General features: G+C 39.2%; 1 protein-coding gene across 1 annotated transcript in view; it reads left to right on the top strand.

Moving 5' to 3' along the window:
• The window catches only part of TET2 (tet methylcytosine dioxygenase 2), a 96,206-nt gene extending 76,803 nt beyond the window's left edge, over positions 1-19,403 (top strand). The window contains exons 4-10 of the mRNA XM_030564492.1: positions 1,287-1,380; positions 2,703-2,911; positions 4,486-4,636; positions 7,160-7,249; positions 8,622-8,759; positions 10,575-10,935; positions 14,688-19,403. Coding sequence (XP_030420352.1) covers positions 1,287-1,380; positions 2,703-2,911; positions 4,486-4,636; positions 7,160-7,249; positions 8,622-8,759; positions 10,575-10,935; positions 14,688-16,090 — 2,446 coding nt within the window. The 3' untranslated portion in view covers positions 16,091-19,403. The remainder of the gene's footprint in view (positions 1-1,286; positions 1,381-2,702; positions 2,912-4,485; positions 4,637-7,159; positions 7,250-8,621; positions 8,760-10,574; positions 10,936-14,687) is intronic.
• The last annotated feature ends 7,809 nt before the right edge of the window (positions 19,404-27,212 follow it).

Genomic DNA, 27,212 nt, shown 5'->3' on the forward strand with positions numbered 1-27,212 from the left:
CAAATTTGCAACTAAGTGGGCTATTTCAATTTTAGTACATTATTGTGTTGTGCAGAAGGGCACCACAACATCAGCAGCGGCTTTAAGCAAATGCTTCTGGGGGACACGGAAGGAGGAGTGTGTTTAGAAATGACAACAGATCTCACAGTTTTTATAGATGCAGTGATTGTTCTGCACAGAGCAGGCTTCAAACTGCCGGCTGGTTCATTGCAGGGGGGAGCGCGTGGACAGCTGACTATGTCCCCTTTGGGCTATGCTACTGCCTGTGGTTCTTACACACTCACAACTTTGGACCAGGTTCCACTCCAAAAGTGTAATTACTCCTGATTTACATCAAGATAAGTGAGAATCAAACCAGATCTCCAAATCTGCAAAGGTTTACAGACACATTATCAAAGACATTATTTTAGTGTATCCTTTAGCCCTGCTTAGGTATAGAAGGCAGGCATAATCCTTATCTATACTTAATACTAAATGCAACAAGTGACTAGGAATGGATGATAATCTATGATTATGTCTTAAAATAATTGATTTGTGACTTTTTGCTAACTTATGCTGTGTCTAAAGCAGAAATCAGTATAGAAAGTGAGTTAATGAAGGGTCGGTGCTTCCCTTTAGGCGGTCGTCTAGGATGCCAGGATTTGGGACAGCGGCAATTCGGCAGCAGGGGGTTCTTCCGCACTCTGGGTCATTGGCAGCAATTCTGCGGCGGGTCCTTCACTCGCTCTGAGACCCGCCACTGAAGTGCCCCGAAGACTGGGAGCGCGGAAGGATTCCCCCACTGCAGAATTGCCACCAACGACCAGGAGTGTGGAAGGACCTCCGCCTAGGATGCCAAAAACCCTAGCGCTGCTCCTGAGTGAATGTAACTATTGCATCCCAACTATTCCATGACGATAAACTGAAAAAATGACTACCTACAGTTAAAAATAAAAAGGCAGGGGGCTAAAATACCTGTCAAATGTGTGTTTCCAAATGATCAAATACAGCAAATTCGCTACAGAAAGGAGCTATCTGATTTGAAAAATTTAGCACAGATGGACAGTTTTAGTCCTTTATGACCAACTAAATACATTTTACAAAATGGCCTCTTTCACCATAGCAACATATTATTGTACTGATATGAATAAGACTGAAACATTATGATTCACCCCTTCTTGCTTAGAGCTAAGAGGTTTATTTCTTAAGATAAGATGAAGAACTGTGCTCAAATTTTAAGTATTTGTGCAGACCTCATTCAAATTCAACTGCTTATTGTATTTTTTTTATTTGCTTGTTTGTTTAAGATTTGGACAGAAGGGTAAAGCTATAAGGATTGAGAGGGTCATCTATACTGGAAAAGAAGGCAAAAGTTCTCAGGGATGTCCTATTGCTAAATGGGTAAGAGTGATATCTACATGTCCTTAATAATCTAGTTCAGTTTGATCATTCATTCATGTATTTATTTTAGTTGAAGTAGAATTAAAAGAGCTAAGTACCAACAATATCTCAGTCGGCCCACTTGTCCACTCTGAGCCATTTTCTGCCCTCACACCTTTGCAGTTCTTTCAGCTGACTTGCATGCGTGTGAGTGAAAGCAAAATTTGGCCTAGAGTTATGAAAAAGAAGATACATTCTCTTAAGAGCCAGAATATTAGACACGCTTCTTACTGTTACATTTAGCGTAGAAATAATTAAGAGATGCAACAGCACTACTACAATGTTTTGAAAATACACTCTCTGATCAACAGAGGCAGCACGCTGTTTTAGTAAACTTTCTCTGCTCTGGCATGATCATTACTGAGTACTTCGGGCTGGTTAATAGGAAAAAAGATGAGGACAAATTGATGTCTTTTTAATGATAGTCTTTTTGTATGCCAGACTGTACCCTCTGGTAGAAATACCCACAGTAATATGGGCACTGAGAAGCAGGAACTGTCTTTCTACTTTGTTTGAACTTCACCTACCAATCACGTGTGCGTGCTGCCATAATGTTTACACATGATAATTAATAATAAGGGCACATGAGGTCACAACACACAGAGGCTGACCTCAAGTTTGCAATTTGTCATCTGGGCACAGCAGGAATCAGGGGAGAGAAATGAGGGCAGGCTCGTCTGTGAAGCTTTTCTAATCTCTTCCCCCAATCTGTGTGGCTCTTGCAAAAGAGAGGCCTAAATTATTCACTGTTGCTTTAGGGAGGATTTATTTGTGTACAGATATCTACTGCCATCTCTGCAGAGGGAAATACCATGGAGAGTATCTAGCTTTTCCTGCCCCCTCTACTACAGCAGTGCTCTGTTCTGCCATAATACCCTCCTGGCTCAGAGAATAAAGGATATATTCTGCAAAGGTGGCATTGCACCTACCCCAGCTCTTCTGTGCTCTTCGGACAGGATCTATCTCATCTAGACTCCCTCTGTTTCAGGAAACAGAAGGGAACGATCCTGGCCCTTATCAATATACTACTCAATGGAGGCAAGAATCTGTGTGTCAGGGTACGTCTTCACTACCAGCCGTATCGGCAGGTAGCAATCGATTTCTCGGGGATCGATATATCGCGTCTCATCGATTTCCCCCCCTAGTGTAGACCAGCCCTCAGAAGCATCAAGGGGGAAAATGTTTATTGGCAAATGTAACTTTTTACCATTACTGTTAAGGTTTCATGTTCTCTTGCTTCTCATTAAGAAATGCCTTTTTTGGGGGGGGGGATGGTGTTGCAGGTAGTTCGTAGAAGTAGTGACGAAGAAAAGCTGCTTTGCTTGGTACGGGAACGAGCTGGCCATACCTGTGAAACTGCAGTGATAGTGATCCTTATCCTGGTATGGGAGGGGATTTCCCTGAGTCTGGCAGACAAACTGTATTCTGAACTCACCGACACTCTAAGGAAGTATGGCACACTCACAAACCGACGGTGTGCCCTGAATGAAGAGTAAGTGAAACAAATCATATTCTCCTTCCCCTTGAGTATGCAATCAAACTACAGCCAAAAGGGCTGTTCTCAAACAAACACAAATTCCACTTAAGTCTTGGATCTGATTTTCCCCTCACTGGTTTTCTACTGGTGTCACTATTGACCTCACTGGAGTGACGCTTGATATAGGCTGGCGTAAATGAGAACACAAGAGGGCTCATTACTTCAGTGGTAATTGTACTTGTCCTTGTCTGATAGAGAGCAGAATTTGACTCACAAAAGTTTATCTAGATCCAGTAGGGCAAATTCTGTGTTGGATTTCACCCCATGTAACACCGGTAAAGTCATGGCAGGGGGGAGGATTTTAGTTCAGAAGCTGCAAGATGTGTACATCTTGAATTAGCCAATTCAAGTTACATATTCAGGGCTTGAAGCAGGGGCGGCTCTAGACATTTCATGGCCCCAAGCACGGGGGGTACTCTGCCAGTCGCTGGTCCCGCGGCTCCGGTGGACCTCCCACAGGCGTGCCTGCAGGAGGTCCACCGGAGCCGCGGAACCAGCAAACCCTCCGCAGGCATGCTGCCAAAGGCAGCCTGCCTGCCACCCTCCCAGTGACCAGCAGAGCGCCCCCCGCGGCATGCCATCCCAAGCACGCGCTTGGCATGCTGGGGCCTGGAGCCGCTCCTGGCTTGAAGAAACTTCTCTTGAGAGCAAGCTACTTTTGAGATTTGGAAAACCTACTGTCCTTGTGTGGGAGACAAATTAAGCATCATTACCGTCAATGAAGACCTCTTTCTGCACTCACAATTAAAATATCTCAATATAAAACAGACATTCAATATATGTGCTTTCCCATATAGGCTCACAAGAGTGCATAAGGAGATTGAGCTGTGTGATTTATATATAAGATTAAGTTGTGTGGCTACAGTTTTTAATGACAGTTCATTTTAAATCTCCCCTCACCCACAAAAAAATTAGATAAGTGAGCACAAATTCTCTCAAGGCTTCATCTAAACAGAGAAGCACTTTAAAAAGCTTAGTGGCTAACAAAACCTTGATAGTCTGTCAAAATATTTAATGATTTGTAACATCTTTGTTTGAGTCAACTATTTTACAGCTAAGAAATTGTACAGCTTGTTCTCCTTTGCCTCGTTCTCCCTTTGATGGCTATACACAGAAAGAAACTCCATTCAGAACAAGGCTTACTTTATTACAAATATTCTGTTCTCTCTTTTTGGTAGCATGGGCATGGCTTTGTTTCAGGAACTTAGTCCTATCCCAGTTGGCAAACAGCAGTGAGTTAACTAGTTTTTCCTAGAAAGTCAAGAGGCCATTTATTTGACAAAGCTTTATCTTATGAGGCTAAAACCTGGGCCAGGCTATTCAAGCACAGAAAGCCAAAAAGAAGCAAAAATCCTGCACTAATGGTGGGCAAATAAGGAGAAATGCCACACGAAAGAACTCTACTCCCATATACATGAACATGTACACAGTTGACATGAATTGCATGAACTTTCAAGCATGCAGACTTTTACCCATGTATGGCTCTACATGCTGTTGATAGCCTCATAAATGTTTCTCTTATTCCTTAGACGGACTTGTGCATGTCAAGGGCTGGACCCTGAGACTTGTGGTGCTTCTTTTTCCTTTGGTTGCTCCTGGAGCATGTACTACAATGGGTGCAAGTTTGCCAGAAGCAAGGTCCCAAGGAAGTTTAAGCTGCTGGGGGATGATCCAAAAGAGGTTGGTGTTAATTTTAAAGTTAAGTTTGCCTCATTGTATAAAATGTTTCTGTTCTTGTGGAGTTGAGGTACAATAGACACAGGGATAGAATCTAATTTGAAATCCACCCACACAGGGAAATTAAGTAGGTGTCAGTCAAAATGGATTTACCCCTCCCACTGAGCCAGCTTAATTGACTGCCAAAATGTTGACAGCAGGTCAAAACTATGAGACATGAAACAATATATGTAGGTTTTGTGAAAGGGCACACCCAGAAGAGTTGTGGCTATATCAGGCCCACAGACAAGCTTTGCGCATACAGTTTCCACAATGGCAGAATACAGGATGTACTAGGTTGAGGCATATAACTTTTTGCAGCTCCGAGCTGGACTAAATTGCATGGAGACAGTATGAGGGAGCTGTGAGATACAGTGGGAGTGAAAGAATGAAAGGACTGGGAGGACTCATTCAGTGGATGCTGCTGCCTCGCCGACAGTGTAGGAAAGGTTTCCAGAGTGGCCTCTAAGATGCTGTAAGTACTGGACCCAGAACTGCATGCTGATCATATCAAAGCATGTCATGGAGCTCTGCAGCCATGCCTGTAGCTGGGGAACAAGTTGACTTTGAAGTTCTGACTCCAGTGGGTTCTAGATACCCTCAGCTAACAGGCCTACTAATTGTTAATGGGCTGCCTTTCTGTGGAGGGTTCTACTCTCTGATTGCCTGGCTTACTTTTTTGGCACATACAAGTGCAAATGTGTCCCCTACGGTGGGGCTTGTCTGCTGATGGATGGGCCACATAACATACTAAAAGCTGGGGCCATTTTATGCAAAACCCATAATATTTAGCATTTCAGACATATAGTCCATGACTTATCATGTAATTAGAGAGCTGGTCACATTTTTTGGATTCTCAAAATTTTATGAAAAAGGCAAGAATTTTGATAACATTTATCATGGAATTTTTTTACGTTTTTTTAAACTATCTGTTCATGTGACATTTTTATGCCTTTGTACTATATCTAGCAGGCATCATATGGTCTGTGGGTTATATTAGCACACTTGATATTCTATTAAAAATGTTAGCATCACTGAGACAGTTGTAACTTTTGACACTCTTTTTCCCTCTATTATAAAATTAAACCCTGGAGGTTTTTTCACCTTCCCCTGCAGCGTGGGGCATGGGTCACTTGCTGGTGGATTCTCTGCAGCTTGAGGTCTTCAAACCACAATTTGAAGACTTCAATAGCTCAGGCATAGGTTAGGGGTTTGTTATAGAAGTGGATGGGTAGGGTTCTGTCGCCTGCTTTGTGCAGGGGGTCGGACTAGATGATCACATTGGTCCCTTCTGACCCTAGAATCTATGAATCTATGAAAATACCTATGCTCGATGAGACCGCAACAAAGAAAGTGTGATATGTATCACACGTGGGATCTACACAAAGACTCAAAGAAAAAGTGACATTTCATGAGTTGTAACTTGTAGGCTGGAAAGGAAAGCAACGTAAAGGTTCCAGGCTTTGATAGCAACCAAAAAAAGGGACACAGTGAAAAGTTTTTGATAATGTCATACTGTGATTTTGGATTCCTGTGAACCCAGAACTCAAGATTGAAACTAGCAGGTCAAACTTTTTTAACCAAGTTAGTGCATACCAAAACTGATAGATTTTTCACAGCTTTTCACATGCTTTCATGAACATACAAATTCCCCAAATGATTACATTTCTCTGTGTAAATCTGCTGCTCTTTTTAAAAATTTGGAATGAGGCCTGTATTTTCAATGTAAGAAACAGATCTGAAATTAGAATTCTGGGCATGAGAAAATAGTGGAGCAACTTCAATTTATTAGAGTACTTCATGTTTTTAAGAGCCTTTCATTTTGAAAGATTGTATCTCTCTTAAAAACAAAAAGTAAGTGTTCATTTGTATCCCAAATTGTTCTACACTAGCCACACCCACAACTCTTGATTGCTCAAAAACTGTCATTTTTTCAAAGTCTGAAGTATTCCAATAATTTTAAATTGCTACATAGAGAGATAATTTCATTGTGTTGAAGTGTTATGATTTCAGTATGTAAAACTCTCAAATTAGATGGATTAAATTGATGCTGATTGGACATTCTGTTATTTTTTCTTTTCTTTTTTTTTCTCTCAAGGTTTTTAAAGAGGAGATTTTTTTTATTTTTCAAAAAACTGTAATAACTAGTCATATCGTGCTTGTGTTTAACCTTTACATAGTAGGGTACATCTTTTCTTATAAATCAGGTGAGCGTTATATGATGCCTCCTCATAAGGATCATAGAAGCTCATTTCTGGACATACATTGTGCTTTTAAAAACAATAAAAGGGATCACTATAACTGAGATTTATAGGTGCAGTTATCTCAGCAAGAATTACAAGGCATTTACAATGCATATTAGTCATTTATACCAGTCATCTCTGTGGTATCATAGTGTCCAGTATCTTCTAAAGATGGTAGATTGCATTTATAGTAATATGGGTGGTTAGGTGATAATAGGTTTAAAATTATTTCATTTGATAACAGGAAGAAAAGCTAGAGTCCAATTTGCAAAACCTATCAACTCTGATGGCACCTACCTACAAGAAACTTGCACCAGATGCATATAACAACCAGGTAGGTCAAAAAGAGTTGGCAAAGTTACTAAAATAATCTGATCTTTGCTTTACTTTGCCAATGCATGTTCTTTGCTGTAAGTTATTGTTTACAGTTTGTGCCAATATTGCTCTTATGTTAGACTAAATCTTGCTCACTCAATACATTATATAACATTTAACACACTAGCAAACGCTTTGCTGCTGTGATTGATAAGGTCCTTAAGGTTTCCAGATTCAGCATTATTCACTGGCTAAGTTGACAGATGTTCCATTTTCCTGATTTACTTCAATCCAAACCTGTCTCTGCATGTTTTGTTCCAGGGCAAATCCATAATTGGATTTTCCAATTTAGATCCCGCAGAAATTCTGCAAGAACATCTCATGCACCTTCAGCCCGATGGAATCTGAACATGATTCCTGTCTTTGTAATGGCCTTGAACCAGAACCCTAATCTCACTCTAATCAGATTTGAATCCAAATCTCTGCCTCTTGTTTCAGATTGCACAGGTTCACATCTCTCAAACTTTGCTTTGGTTTTCAGATTTGAATGAAATAAATATCTCAAATTAAAAATAAAAATAATCACCAAACTAGCCAGGTTCTTCCTAGTGTGGAAGCCAAACCTCAAATTTCACATTTTAATGCCAACCCATAAATTTACTCAAAATAGAGCCTATGTTCACCTGAAAGGTTCATGAATCTTAGTGAAGTTTTTGACAGCTTCTAACTCTCTAATAAAATGTGAAACCAAGAATTGTGTGTGACTTGTGGTTTCAGTGTGAACATTTCACACTGAAAATTAGTCATGAAAACACAGTAGAAAATATTGTGCTGATTATCAGTTATCTATTTTTGAGCACCATCTTGCTTGCTGTTATATCAAATATAGTGGAAGACTGTCAATGTGCCAAGAAATTACAATCTAATGGTCATATTCTGCACTGACTTCTCTATACAGCCCATTGGAAGTCAGTTTTCCAAGGAAATGCACTTTTCCTAAGTAGTTCAACATTTCTGGGCCTGTGTTTATAACTTAACAACATGCCAGACATTCAAACTGTATACTGTACTTTATCATCTGGAGAAACTAGCCAATGCCAGGAAAATGAAAAGTGATCTTGAAAGAGAAGTATTGTCAGCTAAATACACAAATATAATAATGGCAGAAGCATGGATTTTGAACAAGGCAACATGGAAATGAGTAGCAAGAAAAGAAATAGGAGCTTGTATTCTCATTTTTAGTACCGTAAAGTAATTTCTTGGAATTGTTCACCTCTAAAGAACTATACTCTGCCATTGCCAAGATATTAGGAGGCTAAGGTATTCAGTAGTAATTCTGTGTAATGGGCTGTCCAGATAAGTTTCAGTGATTACTTGACTTCTGTTTCCAGATTGAGTATGAACACAGAGCACCAGAGTGCCGTCTTGGTTTAAAAGAAGGTCGTCCATTCTCAGGGGTCACTGCCTGCCTGGATTTTTGTGCTCATGCTCACAGAGACTTGCACAATATGCAGAATGGGAGTACATTGGTAAGTCAGTGCTGCATAAAGCTGCCTTGTTTCAGCACTGATTTCTTATATTTAATTCATTATCTAAATTTCTATTAATCTTGCACATAAAGCTAACTTCTAAAAGAAGAAACATTCATCAGTAGCTGGAGCTAAAATGTGCAATCCCTACAGGATTTTTCATTTAAATGAGACTTTAGAGAAAGATCTAAAGTAGATTTGGCTGAAAAACATCAGTGGCACCGTTTTCCACTGGAAAATGTAGTTTGAAATTGAAACAGTTAGTGAAATCAGTTTGATTTTGCCAAAATTCCATTTCGGAGGAAAAAAGGGGGCGTGGTATTTACAATGATGCTAAAAGTTCATATTTTGACATTTTGGGAGTGAAATATTGTGATATTTCCTCTCAAAATGACTTTTCACTTTGAATTTTTAACATTTTGTATTACATTATAAATTTCAACTTTATTTCATATTGTATTATAACCAAAAGATTTTGATGTTGAAAGACTTAATTCCTTCAAATTTATTTTGCAGAAAATTCAAAATTTTCAGCTTTAATTTCAAATCAGAATAAAAACAAATGTCAAAATCCTCTCAAACATCATTTCTGTTCTTTGGCCAGTACTAAATAAAACCCTTGCTCTTGTCCCACAAAACTCTGCTACTCTCCAGAACTCAACACTGAAAAATATAGCTGAACAAGACTTGCTGGCTTCATTGAATAGGAGAGTTTATGGCTTATGTCTATCTATTGCTTGCTGTCAGTGAAAATATGCAACAACAACAAAATGTGACTAGCTTGCTGTAATTTGAAGTAACTGCATCAGTGCCCATAAGCAGGTGCTATTCTCACCACTGTCTGAGCAGAACATCCAAATATTTTACAGAGTCTAAACTTACTCCCTTCCTGGGGCTTGACTTTCTTCAAAACCATATTAACAAAATATACACTTCCATCTGAGTTTTCTCCCCAAGACTGGCTGGTTTTCCTGCAGATCTTTCTATCTTCCAGCTTCTCATTCCCTTTGAGAGATCCTCCATCACCTCTTATATCCTGGATAGAGTTCACAAGATGTGCCTACTGCTGTGTCTCTGCAGCAGTTCCTTGAAACTGTATCTGGCATTCAAACATCTAATGTGAGGTTGACTCAATGAAGGAGCCTGCATTCCAGTACAAGGCCCTAGAGTCTGCCGTACCATTATGCTGCCCTTGGAATTTTAGGGTGGTCTTTGAAAGTATATGTAATGTCATGGGATTTTTTTTTAATAGTAAACAGCATTGCTAATATGTAGCTAGCTATCGGGCCACAACCTAAAAAAAAAAATCTTGCTGGCTGTAGAGTTCCAGGGAGCCTAGCATTTCAGTTCCCTGACCGTGGGCCCAAGAATTCACTTAACTTTTGGGAACACATAGCTATCCTGCCTACTTCCAGGTGGAATATGGAGTGTGAGGAAAATACACATTTTGTATAAAGTGTCCCTTAATATTGCCAAACATGGCGGGGGGAGTGCGGAGGAGGAAAGTTGCACGCTTGGATGCTGAATCTAGAAGCAAAAAAGAAGTTAAAGTCTAAACAATTCCTTTCCCCCCTCCCCCCCCCCGAAAAAAAGGGCAGGAGTTAGCATTCAGTTGATAACTACATTGGATGCTCTATTTGGCATTATGTTGGTTATGTCATGAGCCTTGCAATCTGATGTTAGTGGTCAACTACCTGCCATTAGAGAGTTATCTGAGCTGACAATGTAATGCAAAATAGGCCAAAACTCCACAGAGTTTTCTGTTCTTCTCATGCTGATTTCTGATAATTTTTCTACCATACCTTTTGTGGACAGGTGTGCACACTAACCAGAGAAGACAATCGTGAAATTGGCCAAATACCAGAAGATGAGCAGCTGCATGTACTCCCATTATACAAAGTCTCTGATGTTGATGAATTTGGAAGTACTGAGGGCCAAGAACAGAAAAAGAAGAATGGCAGCATCCAAGTCCTTAGCTCCTTTAGGCGCAAAGTAAGGATGCTGGCAGAGCCTGTTAAGACATGCAGGCAAAAGAAGTTAGAAGCCAAGAAAGCGGCAGCAGAAAAGCTTTCCTCCTTGGAGAATAGCTCTAGCAAAACTGAAAAAGATAAGTCTGCAGCAGCACGCCACAAACAAGCCAGCTCGGAGGCTGCAGGTCATGCAAAACAGTTAGCAGGTAAATGCAGGAATCTTCTATTAGTCAGTACACTTGTTAATAACAGTAATTAATCATATGAAGGCAATTTATAAAGAGCCTTGAGAAAACCATGAGATCCTGAAAGAGGGTGAGAGGCAGACCAACTGAAAGTCTCTGGTAAAGATAAAGGGGGGAAGGGGAAACAGGAGTGATATCATTGTAGGAGTCTATTATAGATAGGCTTGGCAGAATTTGATTTTTATTTTTTTCAAATTTTGACTATTAATTTTTGTTTAAGTTTTTTTGTTTTAACAGTTTTTACTGTTGTTGGAAATTAAGGGAGGCATAGATTTGGGCCTGGGGTTTGGGCAGAACTGACAGCGGGGCTGCAGGGGGTTCTTTACATGACCAAGGGGCTCAATACACTGGGGAGCAAGACATGGTGGAGGCTGCAGTCCTGGCCTGGCAGAGCAGAGACCCCCAGCCAGGATTGCAATGAACTGGACAAGCCCACAGGCACGGCGTACTGATGAAAATTTCCTGCCCGAGGATGGCTCGAACACTCCTGGATGGTGGGTGAGTGAGTGAGCGAGTCCATGACAGCGGAGCTGCAAATGGCTCACTGCACTGATACAGGACTGGTGACGCCCAATCCCTGCAGGCACAAGCAGGGGAGACTGCATTCCCACCAATGCGGATCAATATTTTTTTCCATCCATTTCAATGTGTCAAGTGAAATCAATGTTTACCATCATAGACTGATTTATATTAAATCCTGCCACGCCTAACTATGGGCCACCAAGTCAAGAGGAGGAAGAGGCATTCCTAGAACAAATAAAGGAACTCTCCAAAACACAAGGCCTGGTAGTAATGGGGGACTTTAACAACAAAAGTCTGAGTAGTTAAAGTAACACAGCAAAACAGAAAATGAAATGTATTGGGATAACTTTTGGTTTCAGAAGTTGGAGGAATTAACCAAGAACACAGCCATTTTAGACTTGGTTTTGACTAACAGTGAGGAATTTGGTTGTGAATCTGAAGGCTGAAGGCAATTTGGGTGAAAATGAAGTGATAGCTCTTATCATTATGATTCCAAGGAAACTAAGAGCAGCAAAAGGACAATGGACATCAAAAAAGCTAAATTTAACAAACTCAGAGAACTGGAAAAGAAGAGCCTATAGAAAGAAAATCTAAACGAAAAAGTAGTTCGGGAGAACTTGGCAATTTCTCTGAGAGACAATATTAGAAGTGCAACAGCAAAGTATTCTGATGCAAAGAGAGATAGGAAGAATAGTAAAAGACCAACATGTCTATTAGGAGCTTTTTAATTACCTGAAAATAAAAAAAGAATCCTACAAAAACTGGAAACATAGATGAATTACTAACAAGGAGTACAAAAAAAATAACACAAACCTGTACCTTCAAAATCAGAAAGGCTGAGGCATAAAATGAATAACATCTAGCCAGGGACATGAAAGGCAATAGGAAGAGGATCTATAAATATATTAGCAGTATGAGAGAGACAAAGGAAAGTGTAGGTATTCTAATTAGGGAAAGAAGCGCTAATAATGGAAGACATCAAGAAGGCTGATATGTTTAATGCCTGTTTTGCTTCCATCTTTACTAAAGTAGTAAATTGTGACTAAAGTAGCAAATTAATATTAATAAGGGGAAAGAAATGCAAGCCAGAATAGGGAAAGAACAGGTTAAAGAATATTTAGATAAGTTAGATGTATTCAAGGTAGCCTGGCCTAATGAAATTCATCCTATGGTACTTAAGGAACTAGCTGAAGCAATTTCTGAACCATTAACAGTTATCGTTGAGAACCTATGGAGGATGGATGAGGTCCAAGAGGACTGGAGAAGGGCAAACATAGCATTTATCTTCAAGGGCAGCTCCAGGCACCAGCACTCCAGGCGCGTGCTTGGGGCGGCAAGCCACGAGGGGCGCTCTGCCGGTTGCTGTGAGGGCGGCAGTCATGCCGCCGAATCTGCAGGACCAGGAACCTCCCACAGGCAAGCCGCCAAAGGCAGCCTGCCTGCCGTGCTTGGGGTGGCAAAATACCTAGAGCCACCCCTGTCTATCTTTAAAAGGGCTAACAGAGAGGGATTATTGACCAGTCAGTGTAACTGATATCAGGAAAGATACTAGAACAATTGTCAAACAATCAGTTTGTAAGCACCTAGAGGATAATAAGGTGGTAAGTAATAGACAACATGGATTTGTCAAGAACAAATCATATCATACCAACCTAATTTCCTTCTTTGATAAGGCAACTGGCCTAGTGGATGGAGGAAAGCAGTAGATATGATTGTGATGTTGCACTCCATATGATTTCATGAAAATATGCTAATGAGTGTGAATAGAATGTAACTGGAATATGCTTCATGCAAAAGGTCTCTTGTAAGGTATCATTACAAAGCCTATAATCTACTGAGTGTGATCATCCAGTTTGTATGAATGTATCGTTCTTGTATCTGAAACTAGGAATATTAAGTATAACTCTGAGGTCCTATTGTAATTATGCAAAGCGTGGGCCATTAATGGTGGTTTAAAATCTTGATGGCTCACATCAACTAGGACAATTGACTGTAGATGGCTCTGTTTACTTGCAAGAAGTAATGAAAGCTTGGGATCTCACCGGACATGTGACCATGTCATCTGGTACTGGAATTCATCTTAAACCTGGTGATTTTCCATTTAGAAAGTCGGGTAGGGACCCAAAGAGACAAAAGATTCCTGCCTTGTGCCAAAGGTATATATGGGGGTGGAACAGAACAAAGGGGGCTGCAGTCATGAGAAATCCCCTAACTAGCACCTGAGCTGAAACATGGACTGTACCAGGGGAAAGGATTGAGCCCAGACTAGAAAGGAGTCTAGTCTGTGAAAGAAGCTTATTAGCCATCTTGGCGGTGGGGGGTGAGGTTTCATCTGTAATCAGTTTCTTACTGTATTAGGCTTAGACTTGCGTGTTTTGGTTATTTTTTGCTTGGTAATTTATTTTGTTCTGTCTGTTATTACTCGGAACCACTTAAATCCTACTTTTTACTTATTAATAAACCCAGAGCAAGTAATTAATACGTGGGGGAGCAAACAGCTGTGCATATCTCTCTATCAGTGTTATAGAGGGTGAACAATTTATGAGTTTACCCAGTATAAGCTTTATACAGAGTAAAATGGGTTTATTTGGGGTTTGGTCCCCACTGGGAGCTGGGTATCTGGGTGCTGGAGAAAGGAGCACTCCTTAAGCTGTTTTCAGCTAAGCCTGCAGCTTGTGGGGAACGTGGTTCAGACCTGGATCTGTGTTTGCATCAGGCTAGTGCAGGGATCGGCAACCTCTGGCATGCAGCCCGAAAGTGCAAGCACCCTGGTGGGCCGGGCCAGCTTGTTTACCTGCTGTGTCCACAGGTTCAGCTGATCGCAGATCCCACTGGCTGTGATTCACCGCTCCAGGCCAATGGCAGCGACGGGAAGCAGCATAGGCTGAAGGATGTGCTGGCTGCACTTTTGGAAAGATGTAGACAAATTTTGAAAATTTAGCCCTTATATTTTATGCATTTGACTCTTCTCTAGGACAGGTCACATTATGACTTTTGTTCCAAGTTTTCACATATCATCTTGCCAGAAACTTGGAAAAGTAGAAGTGTTTAGTCAACTGTAAGAGAAATTGTATTTGTGTTTCTAGAAAGGGATCCTTCTGTTAATCTATGTAGGAAATTTAATGGAAATTGCTTTGGTGTTTTCATCTAGAGACAATGTAAAATTTTTTGTTTTGTTTTCCCATCTGCAGATCTTTTAGGTCTTTCAGGACCAGCCATGCTACAACAACATCAACATCAACAGCGTACTCTCGCTACCAGCCCTCAGTCAAACCCTGTCAGCTCTTACTCTGGTTCAGGTCCTGCCAACCTTTACATGAGGCTGCCTAATCCAGCCAATGCTCATCCAAGCTCTTCATACACTTCAGATCTCTATGGAGGGTCCAACCCCATAAACCTTTATAGAACCTCATCACAACCTTCAGGGTCTTATTTGAATTCTTCCAGTCCTATGAACCCTTATTCAGGATCACTAAGTCAAAATAATCAATATCCACCTTACCAATGCAATGGAAACATGCCTATGGATAACTGCCCCTCTTACTTGGGTTCCTATCCTTCACAATCTCAACACTTGGACTTATATAGGTATCAGAGCCAAGACCCTTTACCTAAGCTAAGTCTGCCACCCATTCATACACTATACCAGCATAGACTTGGGAATAACCAGAGTTTTGGTTCCAAGTACTTGAATTATGGAAACCAAAATATGCAGGTAGACTCTTTTAATAATTGCACCAATAGACCAAATGTACACCATGCAGGGTCTTTTTCCCCTTACTCCACCCTTGAGGCTGACAGCCACTTTATGGATGTTGCCTCAAGATTAAAATGTAATTTTAGTAATCCAAGTGTGGACTATACTTCCATGAATAAAAATGGTGAACATCCCCTACATCCACCTTCACATCTAACACGTGATTACCACTCAGCTTCAAGTATATTCAGTGGTCCTCCTCATTCACTACATCTCCAAAATAAGGATAGTGAAATGACTTCACACACAGCTAATGGGTTGTCTAATATGCTTCCAGATCTTAACCACGATAGGACTACTCCCCAACATGGTTTAAGTAAAACTGATAGTCTGAATCCAGAAAAAGCAGAGGATCCCGATGATGTCTGGTCAGATAGTGAGCACAGCTTTCTGGATGCAGATATTGGAGGAGTGGCAGTTGCCCCATCTCATGGGTCAATTCTCATTGAATGTGCAAAACGGGAGCTCCATGCAACGACCCCCTTGAAAAATCCCAACAGGAACCATCCCACCAGGATATCACTTGTCTTCTATCAACATAAGAGTATGAATGAGCCAAAACATGGTCTGGCTCTGTGGGAGGCAAAGATGGCTGAGAAGGCAAGAGAAAAAGAAGAGGAGTGTGAAAAGTATGGTCCCGATTACGTGCCTCAAAAATCTTATGGCAAAAAATCAAAGCGGGAGCCTACTGAATCACACGAACCCTCAGAACCAACATATGTGCGCTTCATCAAGTCTCTTGCACAAAGGACTATGTCAGTCACCACAAACTCCACAGTGACTACATCTCCATATGCCTTTACACGGGTTACAGGGCCTTACAACAGATATATATAACTTCACACCTTTGTTGGTTACCTCATTTTAAAAAACAAGTTGTCAATCAAATAGTTCTCATTTAGGTTGCAGGGAGGGATGGGCAGGGAAAGAAACAGTATTTTCATTAAACTTGTCAGTGGAAAAACCTCAGCACACCAGCAAAAAGAGGTAATCTTACCATCACACTTATTTTCCACCGACTTGTAAGTGGTCACAGATGCCATGTGGAAACAAGACCAAAGCATCCTATGCAAAAAAACAAAACAACAACAAAAAATGTTCCACAATTTACATTTAAAAACACTGGCTCCATTATTGGAAGAGAGAATCTGCAAATGTAACTTTTTTCCTTACAGTTTTGCACATCTGTGACCACTTTTAATAATATCGACTTTGCATAGTCATGGAACAGGAACAAAAAATTAAAATACTGTTAGTATTACAACAGCAGGAATCTTAAAATACCATCTGGTGCTGAATCTATGATGTACTGAAATACTGGAATTATGGCTTTTTAACATGCAGTTTTTACTGTAATCTTAATAGTCTTGATTTTATTTAACAAAATAGATACATATAGAACATAATGAATAGACAGCAAAACACTGAATTTGTTTGGATATTCTAAAACATGGTGCTATCTAAGAAAATGGTGTCTTTATTATAACCGTTGAACAGTTAATGCCTTTATAATAGATTAAAATGTTAATGGTGTATTCAAATATCCTTGAACAACAGGGGGACCTTTTCATTCATGTTTGTATCAAATTTGCCTGTTACTAAAACATGCTTACTTTTTAACATATGGGAATTAAAGACCTCTGGATTTTGCTCATCCAGTCAAGTCCTGGTTAAGGGACAATAATATATATAGAGATATTTTTTTTAAATAGTGTTTCAGAAGCACTTTGTCTACCTAAGCTTGGCAACTTGAACAGTGCTAAGGTACTAAGACATTAAAAGAAAGAAAGAACGTTTACCTTGATTTTAAAATGCAAAGATTTTTTTTTAAAGCTTTTAAATACTTTTGGCTTTAGCCATACATCTGCTGGTGGGCTACATATCCATTTTTAATAAGTCAGTTACAGTAGAAATGGGGTTTACTGGATACAAGGGAATGCTTTAGTACACAACACACATTTTACTGGTGCTCATCTCTCACAGCTATACTGTAACAGTTTTTTACAATTATTATGACAAGTTTATTGCTCAAATGAGTACAGTTTTAAGGACAGAATTTTATATTAACCACAGGTAATAATTAGCAGCATGTGAGATTCAAAAACTAGTTAGCTTAGGTTTCTGCTATTTCTAAAAGAGCTGTATGCTCTTCAGATAACTGAATGGCAGATTGTTTTTGTGTTGATAATTATGTAAATTGTGGTGTATGTCATTTCTCAGTGCAAGTGTCCTCTTTTCCAGGAAGATTGAGCAGACTGATGCCTACATAAAATTAATGAAGAAGGGTTAGTTCTGTGTGATTCCATTGATTAAATGGAGGGGAAAAGGCAGCTGGCTTGCTATGGTGGTTTTAAATCATTAATTTCTATTAAAAAAAAAAAGCAAAAGTTGTATAGTAAATTAAATTGTAAACAAAACCTTTTTTAATGCAATGATTTAGTATTTTAGTACTGTAAAAATTATATATACATATATATATGTATATACACACACACACACAAACATATATATATTTGGGTTTCAAGCTGAATTCACATCATGGTGCTACTCAGCCTGCTACAAATATATCATAATGTGAGCTAAAAATACATTAAAAGATTTGAGTGATGTTCCTACTTGTCATATACCTCAACACTAGTTTGGCAATAGGATATTGAACTGAGAGTGAAAGTTTATGATATTATATACCACCTCCCCCGCGCCTCATAGCCTTTGAAAAAATTACCTTTTTTCTCAGTACTTGATATTTTAGCAAGTATAACTTGAACTTCAACCTTTTTTTTTTTTCCTAAAAATTCAGGGATATTTCAGCTCATGTTCTCCTTATGCCAACATGTCACCTGTGTGTATGTAAAGCTGTTGTAGGTTAATAAATATATTATTCTTGTGGGTTTTGTTTTATTTTTTTCAGGGATTTAACTCTTCTCTTTTGAATCCCTCTTCTACTTTTACTTGTATATGTATTGATGTAACAAACTAATTTTGTAAATTTGTTAGCTCTTTTTATTGTAATGAAAGTGTTTAAAAGTTTTAGACTTGTTTTGCCTATTTCAAACAAAGAAAGAAAGTAGAATGCACTGAGCTAATTAAAGGGAAAATTGTAAGGCAGAGGTTTGGCAAGTGACCGTTTGCTAGAGTGTTTCAAATCACTCTCTAAACAAGGCTTCTGGGATACTGTAATGAATAAAATAATTTTTTTTAAAAAGGTACAGTCTGTATGAGGGCTTCCCTAAACAAGCAAACCTCCATCACTTAGCTGTTTGTTGTGCAATATACTGTAAGATTGATCTAAAGATGTTATCTAGCAGAATTACAACCTAATTCTATTCAATAAAAGGAGGCCTTTTGGTTTTATTGGTCAAATATTTATATTCTGGCAATTTTTGAAATTCTTAGTATGTGGCTTTACCACTATAAATACAAAAAAAGTTTTAAAATGTTTGTTTTCATTGAAACAGGAGTTTCAAGTTTTTTAAACCTTAACTATAATTTCCTTATGTATTAGGTTAATTAAATCATTGTAAAATTTAATCTCTTGATTTTTTTTTATTTGAATCATACCCATCATGCCATCCATAGCTGGTATTTGGTTAATATACCATTCACTGTCATTTGCCAAACTGCTGGCAAACAATAGCAGGAAGCTTAGTTGGGGATTCAATTATGTAGTGTAAATACCTGAACTGTAATTTAGGTGTACAGAGCCCTGCCTCAGAATGAATGAAAAAGCAGACATAAAATTGCGTGTATAGGATTATCAGGTTGACTATAGCCATACTTGAAGATGCTTCTGAGTGGTGTCAACTTTACTTGAATGAATTTTTCATCTTGATTGACGCACAGTGGTGTAAAGTTCACTTCTAAAGCTAGTGGTTAACTTGTGTAGGAAACGTTAGCAGTTTGACACTAAGGTAATGAACTTCTGTGTGTGTTTTCCATGCTTATGTTCTACCTTTTTTTTTTTTAACTTTAGTTTCACTCATTTTTTATGAAATGTTTGAAAGTCTATAAAAATCTGAGGATGGTTATAAATACTGTAAGTATTGTAATGTAATGAATGCAGGTTATTTGAAAGCTGTTTATTATTATATCATTCCTGATAACGCTGAGATGTGGGTGTTTTTAATAAAATTTATATTTATTTAATGCACTCAAAGTCTATCTTCCAGAAACTTGTCTTTCATGATGAATAATTTTTCCCAAGCACATACAGCCAACAGGAGAATGTATACAGTTCTGGTTTGCTCAGGGCAAGGAAGAGGTCAGTAAACTGTAAAGGATTTGAAGAAGTCAAAGAAAAATGATTAAAGGGCTGCAGAAATTTGGAGAAACTAGAGTTAAATAGGTATTGCTTTGCTAAACACAGCTTAGGGGAAAACAACAAATACTTAAAGTTTGAAGCCACAAAAGAAAGTTGATTATTTAGGGTGGGTTAAGAAGGATGGTCTGTCTAACTACTCCTGATACAGTTGAGTACCAGAAAGTTTAGGCTGAACATGGGGAAAAATCTAATGGTCTCACTGTTTAAAATGTAAAATATTACACTCTGAAACTGTCTGAATGTTCTGCAAGCTGCATGACTTCAGTTGTTTAGAGGCTTGACGAACACAATGGCCCAGAACAGCAATTTATGCAAATCAGCATAGTTCCATTGGCTTCCACTATACTGGCTTCACTGACACTGTTTAGGAGCTGGCTAAGAAAATTAAAATGAGGGAATAATCTCACTGACTTTATTGGTATAAGAACATAATTATGGCCATACTGAGTCTGACCAATGGTCCATCTAGTCGAGTGGCCAGCACCAGATACTTCAGAAGGAATGAACAGGACAGTTTATCGAGTGATTCATCCCATTATCCAGTCCCACCTTCTGGCAGTCAGAGGTTTAAGATACACCCAGGACATGGGGTTGCAATATTGACTAATACATTCATTGAGGATAGGTCCATCAACAGCTATATAATTCTTTTTAGAAGCCAGTTATACCTTTGGCAATGGCAATGAGTTCCACAGATTGTGCATTGTGTGAAAAAGTACTTCCTTATGTTTGTTTTAAACCTGATGCCTATTAATTTCACTGGGAGGCCCCTGGTCCTTGAATTACATGAAGGGGGAAATAATACTTACGCACTTTCTCCACACCATTCATGATTTTATAGAGCTCTATAATACACCCCTGTGATGGGATCCCTGGGGTGCAGCCTGGGACTGTGGGACTGCTGAACCCTCTTAACGCTCCAGCCTGGGCTGTCTCTCACAATGCTTTTGCTGGTGACAAGCAGCAAACCCCTCCAGGTGCTATTATCACAGCACAACCACATGTGGAGCCCTACAGCCATCTACATTGCACGAATGCTCTCAAAACCACACATGAATCACATTGCCAAAGGCACCAGCCAAATCCCCCCAGTTGCCAGCCTGGTACCTCAGACATATACCATTTTGCACTGTTCAAGACCCTTTCTTGAGCAATGCAGGTTTATTAATTGGTTCACCACTTCATCAATGGAAAGTGGATATACACCAGCCTTTGTAACCCTGCGCAGCTTTACCACACATTTTGGGCAAACTCATTGGTAAAAGATGAACTTTTTTTTACCGTTTATTAATTACAAAAGATAGTTTATAAGTGGTAGACAAAAACACACAGTGGTTACCAAAAACATACATATATATATATATATATAAGCACACAATCTAAACCTTAACCCTTATCACACTAGACCAACAGTTCTCAAACTGTGGATCATGATCCCAGGGTTGGCTTAGATTTGCTGGGGCCCACAGCTGAAGCCAAAGCACAAGTCCCACTGCCCGAAGCTGAAATCAAAGCCTGAGGGTTTCAGCCCTGTGCACTGGGACTCAAGTTACAGGCCCCCTGCCTGGGGCTGAAGCCCTTCCTTGGGCTTCAGCTTGGCCCCCTTCCCACCACACCCAAGGCAGTGGGGCTCAGGCTTTGGTGCCGTCTCTTGGGATCATGTAGTAATTTTTATTGCCAGAAGGGGGGTCACAGTGCAGTGAAGTTTGAGAACGCCTGCACTAGACAATATTTAGCTCAAGCAATGTTCTCACCCCACTGGCTCTTACAGTCCTTAATATACAGGTTTCTCCCTTAAACCTGGGCCAGTCTCCTCTGTTGATATCATCAGTCTTCTGAGCGTACTTGTTGCTTACAGGATAGGTCGAGGAAGGACAAAAGGCCAAGCATGGGGCCCCTGTGTTCTGTTTTATACCTTTAGTCCACATGCTTGGAGAACACAAGTCCAGGCATATATGGTGGGTATTGCTGAGTCACCAGGCAAGACTGAGCAATTCCCCTGGTGTGGCCTTGTGCAACTGAGTCATTGCATTGTAGCTCCCTTGCTGGGCAATGGCTGTTAATGGTTGCTTGACACCTGCCCAGGTGTGGATTATTCTGCCTGGTTATTGTCTTTGGGGAGCTAGTATCTGGATGCTTGCCAAACCCACAGCATTTTCACTGCTGTTGTTACCCATGCATGCTGGATTCAAGCTAGTTTGAAAAGCCACCTATCTCCTTACACGAGGCCCTGAATCAGCAAAACACTTAAACACAAGCTTTGTCCCATTGTATTCTACTTGAAGAAGCTTTTTGTGTGTGTAAAATAAGGAAGGTGGTGTGGTATTTCAGGCCTTTACTCCAAGTAGAATTGCTTTTTCCTCAAATTCACATAGAGCAACATTGTTAAAATGATTTAGGGTGCCATACTTTATACTAATCTAAAGCTAAAGCACTGCTTTGCACCTAAAATGTTCTGAACTGCTTTAGATTTAGATCAAGCAGAAAACATATATTAGGGTGCCTGGATGAACTTCAAATGCTCATGAAGCTATAAGCCAATTCCCTATGAAACTGGCTAATGCTATAGCTCTTTGTAATGTCTACAAAACAAGACAAATTAGAACAGGATTTCTTCTGACATATCTGAGTTACACATATGCAAAACTGAGGAGTGACTCTTGGGGTGGGTTTTTTTTTTTTTAATGTATACAAATAGATTTCAAAAGCAATTACAGTGATTTTGCTCAAATGTCTGAGATTAAATCCAGCTTGGAAATATCAGTCACAAAGAAAGTTATGACCTATTAAAAGTGAAAACCTTCATCTCAGTATGCATTACCCACCATTAATTTAAGACATACATTAGGAAATATTTAAAAAACAAAACCTTTTATCTACATGCACCACAAAGTGGGAAAATTAAACTCTGGATTCAAATGTGTCGTTTGTGTCTTGGGCCTATCTATATATAATAAAGATACACACACCACCTTTTATTCACGTCTTGAACTCAGTGGGATCATTCAGATGAGGAGACGTATTTAAGGGTTTGCAGAACTTGGGGGCCTTCGTTTCGTCTGTGCTTATGCTATGCATATCAGCTTGTCTTGCTGAAGTTTACTTTAATTCAAACAGTGCAGAGGTTAAAAATGATACATTTCAGTTTTCAAGTTGTCTGTTCTTTAACTGACATGGCTAAGAACTTTGCCTAAAAAATATGCAGCTGAATTTTCTTTTAAACTCAATTACTTTTCCTTATGTAGCAACTAATCATTTTGTTCTTTGAGACATACAGCAGTTGACAACTTTGTCTCAGAAAGAGTGGCCTGACAATTTTATTTTTCCAAGAGCCAATTGACAGTTTTCTCCATCACTCACCACCAGATATTTTGTTTTTCAACTGAGCTCATGTATTTAAGCAAGTCTTCACTTTTGGTCTGTGATTTTTTTCGCTAACTTTGTTTTGTTAAGATAAATATTGTGAAACTAATTAACTGCTTGTGATGGTTCAACAGAATTAATTAAAGTTTATGTTCTGCCTAACAGTGACCTGCATAGGGAAATTAAGTTGAGATTGTATAAAAGAGGCCTGAGCAGGTTTGCTGTTGGTGAGTTTTTCAATTTTTTCCCCTCCTTTCAAAAAAAAAAACCCAACCCCCAAACAAAGAAAACTCCCCAGTTGTTATGAAACATGGACAAAGAGATGTCTTTATTAAAGATCCACCACCATCATCTTATGCTACCCTTCGGTTAAGGAGAGAGAATTCAGTTCACATATATATTGAGCTCTCCAAAGAGTATTACAGAAAAAACAGATGTGACATTTCTGATATTAAAGGTAATAAGCAATAATAATAACTATAAATACAACAATTTATAAATTTATTTATAAATAATTTTATAAACAATTTATTAATTTATAAATAAAATAAACATATCAGCCCTTGTTTACACATCATGATAAGAACATAATGATCCAGAAGAGGTCATAAATCCCTTCATGAAGCTCTCTTCTAAAAACATGACACTTTTCAATTTAATTAGCATTGGATTCAAACAGATTATAGACTTTAAGATCAACAGGTACCACCATGATTGTCTAGTCTGACCTCCTGAACATCGCAGGCCACAAAACCTCTCTTTGAGTTCAACTTTTTGCACCTTCTACTGTGTTTTAATTTAAAATATCCTGTCTCTCTCTTTTAAAGAACTAATTTCTAATAGACTCATAGTCAAAGTCAGTCCTATAGCCACCTGGGCTTCACTAGCTATAACGAGGTAAAAACTACTTGTGTCTTGTCTCCACTAGAATTTTGCAGTGAATGAGCTATTTCAATGTGAAACACCCACTTCTTTTTTGTAGTCAAGACATAGCCTCAAGCTCCTAAATCACTTGACAGCTTTTTGGAAATATTAGCCAATGTCTAACAGGCAGTTGCTGGTTGGTTGGTTGGTTTTTTGGAGGAAGAGTTCTTTTATTTCGCACTTTTTTCAATTATTGGAACCCCATTGCATTTAAGTGTTGAATAATTTGCCTCCTTCATTTTTGTACTCTCATTCCGATTATCTGTAAAAACGACTGCACCATTATCTTTCTATATGTAAGCTTTAGTGCAGAACATTTCAATAGAGAGATTTAGCTGGAGGAAATAGCTTAAGGGCTTAAAGCATGGTTCTGCTCTGAAAAATGACTATAAAAGTGGTATCATGGGGTTCTCAGTTTGTCCTTGAATTATATCTGCATCCCACTTGCTTAGTTTACAAGTAGAAATGTGTTTCTTCCTAACCTGAGTCTGGTTTGGTGTTTTCCTTCTGATTCACCTGCATGGGACTCCATAGGGGAAATTATCTCCTCAAGACACCTATGCAAGCCAAGGTGCCTTTAGTGGCTTTGCACAGGTGTAACTGAATAAAACTATAAAACTCTGTTGCTGTACAAAAAGGAATAGAATCCAAACCTCTTTGCTGTGTTGTCTCTTCAGTTTCACTAGCAGGAATAAAATATATTTTTGTCACTCCAGTCAACAGATGTGATTGCGACCACATAAGGGAAGTAGATCTGTTGTATAAGAAGATCTCATTTTTTCTATATTCATTTTGTGAGGTAGAACCTCAGCCTCAAGTTTCAAATACCCAGATTCCTTGAAAACAAAAGTTCAGATCCCAGTAGTGTTGACTCAGTCCTTCATCCAAGTTAAAAGAATTTCATGTGGGTTTTGCAGGAAAGACCTTTAAAACCTAGGCCCTCTCTGCTCTGCATGTAATTTAAAGAAGCCATGGTTCTTTTAATCCCACTGGCCTTGACCAAATCTCTCTCCCTGTCTTCCCCCCTACACCTTGCTATGCGGGTATTAATTGGCTACCATCATTCACACAGGAGAGTGCATTTTAGAGGACCTTTAGGATTATAATTTGTGGCAATTGGAAGGTGCTAAGCATTCACTCACCAATGTACATACTTCAGGTAAAGAAGAAATTACACTGAGATATAGGGAGCAGTCAGATTTAGGCACAGGCTGGGAATCAGAAAATTCTGAATTCTAGTCTTTACTTTCACACTGACCCCACCAGTGGCTTTGGATAAGGCATTTAACTTCTCTGTCTCAGGATTCCCTGGCTCTTGTGAAGATTAACTGGATAACAACTATAAAGTGCCCTGGCCATGAAAAGAGTGCTACATATTAGGTCCTTCTGAAGCCTTAAGCACAAACACCAACTGATGGAACCAAGGATCTAATGTTAGGATCGTAGATAGTTGTAATGATCAACCTCCACTGCTGTGGTGCCTGTCTAATGGTAACAATAGAGGGGACAAAAAAAATTAAAATTGGATTTCAAAAGGCTTTCTATGGTGTACTGCAGTATAGATACTCTCAACAGTACGAACTCTAGACATCAAAGAAAAAAAGACAAAGTTGTGTTTCTGCCAGATGACTGCTTAAAGGACACTATGAACTGCTTGCAGATTTGTAATCTTCATTTTCAGCTGACTGAGCTTTTGTTGAGTTGGTAGCATCAGTAGGGTGACCAGATGTCCTGATATTATAGAGACAGTCCCAATTTGGGGGGCTCTTTCTTATATAGGCACCTATTACCCCTCACCCCGTCCCGATTTTTTACACTTGCTATCTCATCACCCTAGGCATCACATACTTTTCAGTGTTCACAGACAGCGTCACAGTTGCTGTGATATCATGTTACATTCAGAACAAAGCCTGAAGATTTAAAATGCATTTTTAGTAACAAAGAACATGCTTTAAAAATAGCCAGCTTATTTAGCTCTCTCCTTCTCTATTGTCTGCAACTTCTTACAGTGCATGAAAACAGCATTGCTTCCACTGCCATGCTAATTATTGCTATTTCACAAATATTGCTTTGTCACCACCACCACCTGTTCCTAATTGAACTTGAAATTAAGTAGGTAAATTAATCAATAACATTAAAAGTGTAGCTAATTTCTTCATCTATGCATCAGTCACATTGATTTCTCCCACATACAACTCTGGGAAAATAACTTGCTAATAAACTTGTCCTCCCTCTAATGGTTGGCTTTACAGTAGCAATGCAGAAAATGTGTTGGATCCTGTATAAACAGTCTTTACAAATTTCAGCAACAGCACGGAATATTTTAAAATAAAATGTTTAAGAATCAGGACATTTGCTATTTATGGAAATTTTAACTTAATTTTAACTATTAACTTTTTCTTTGTTAATATTAATGAATGTTTGCGGGAGGTCCTCAGAGTCCGTCTTATGATCATTTTCTATGCAAAGATGATACAGTCCATTAGTTCTGATAGGACAATATGTCTGGTAACAAATTAGGATATTATAACTTGATTGCATGAAGAAGTCTGATGAAACGGAGTAGATGGAAGGAAACCTTTTGTACTTAAACAAAGAGCTCCTAATCACAAGCTTTGGGGGGAAGCTTTAAATTACCTACCAGAAAGAACTGAAATAGGAAAATTATGTGATCTCCTTAGAGGAGGGGCTTTTATAAGTATGGCCCTGATGCAGGAAGCATTTACACATATGTTTAGGGGGCTGTCCATAAATTACATAACACATTAGGGTGTGGGTCCTTCATTTTGTATGTTTTTTTCAGTGTTGCAAAGTGTTACAAGGAGTGGGGGGACACCTCCTAACTTCATACAGGAATAATTCAATTGACTTTACTGGGATTACTCACGTGCATAAAGTTACGCACGGGTAAGTGCTTGCAGAAGCAGTTTTTCACCTTCCCCTGCAGTGTGGGGCACAGGTCACTTGCTGGTGGATTCTCTGCAGCTTGAGGTCTTCAAACCACAATTTGAAGACTTCAATAACTCAGGCATAGGTTAGGGGTTTGTTATAGAAGTGGATGGGTAGGGTTCTGTGGCCTGCTTTGTGCAGGTGGTCGGACTAGATGATCACATTGGTCCCTTCTGACCCTACAATCTATGAATCTATGAATCTAAGAGGACTAATATATGCCTTGTTAGATAACAGTATCAGTGGCTAGTTTTTTCCCTGAGAAAGACCCCAGTTAATTCTTCTAGTTACAGCTGGGATATATGATAAATGTGTTTTCTGAGTGGGACTAATTGCTTCTTTATATAAATCTCACAATGCAGTTTATTGGCTTTGTCTCTAGAGAGAACATTGAACTCATCT

This window comes from Gopherus evgoodei, chromosome 5, assembly GCF_007399415.2.
Source record: "Gopherus evgoodei ecotype Sinaloan lineage chromosome 5, rGopEvg1_v1.p, whole genome shotgun sequence".
Classification (NCBI taxonomy): Eukaryota; Metazoa; Chordata; order Testudines; family Testudinidae; genus Gopherus; species Gopherus evgoodei.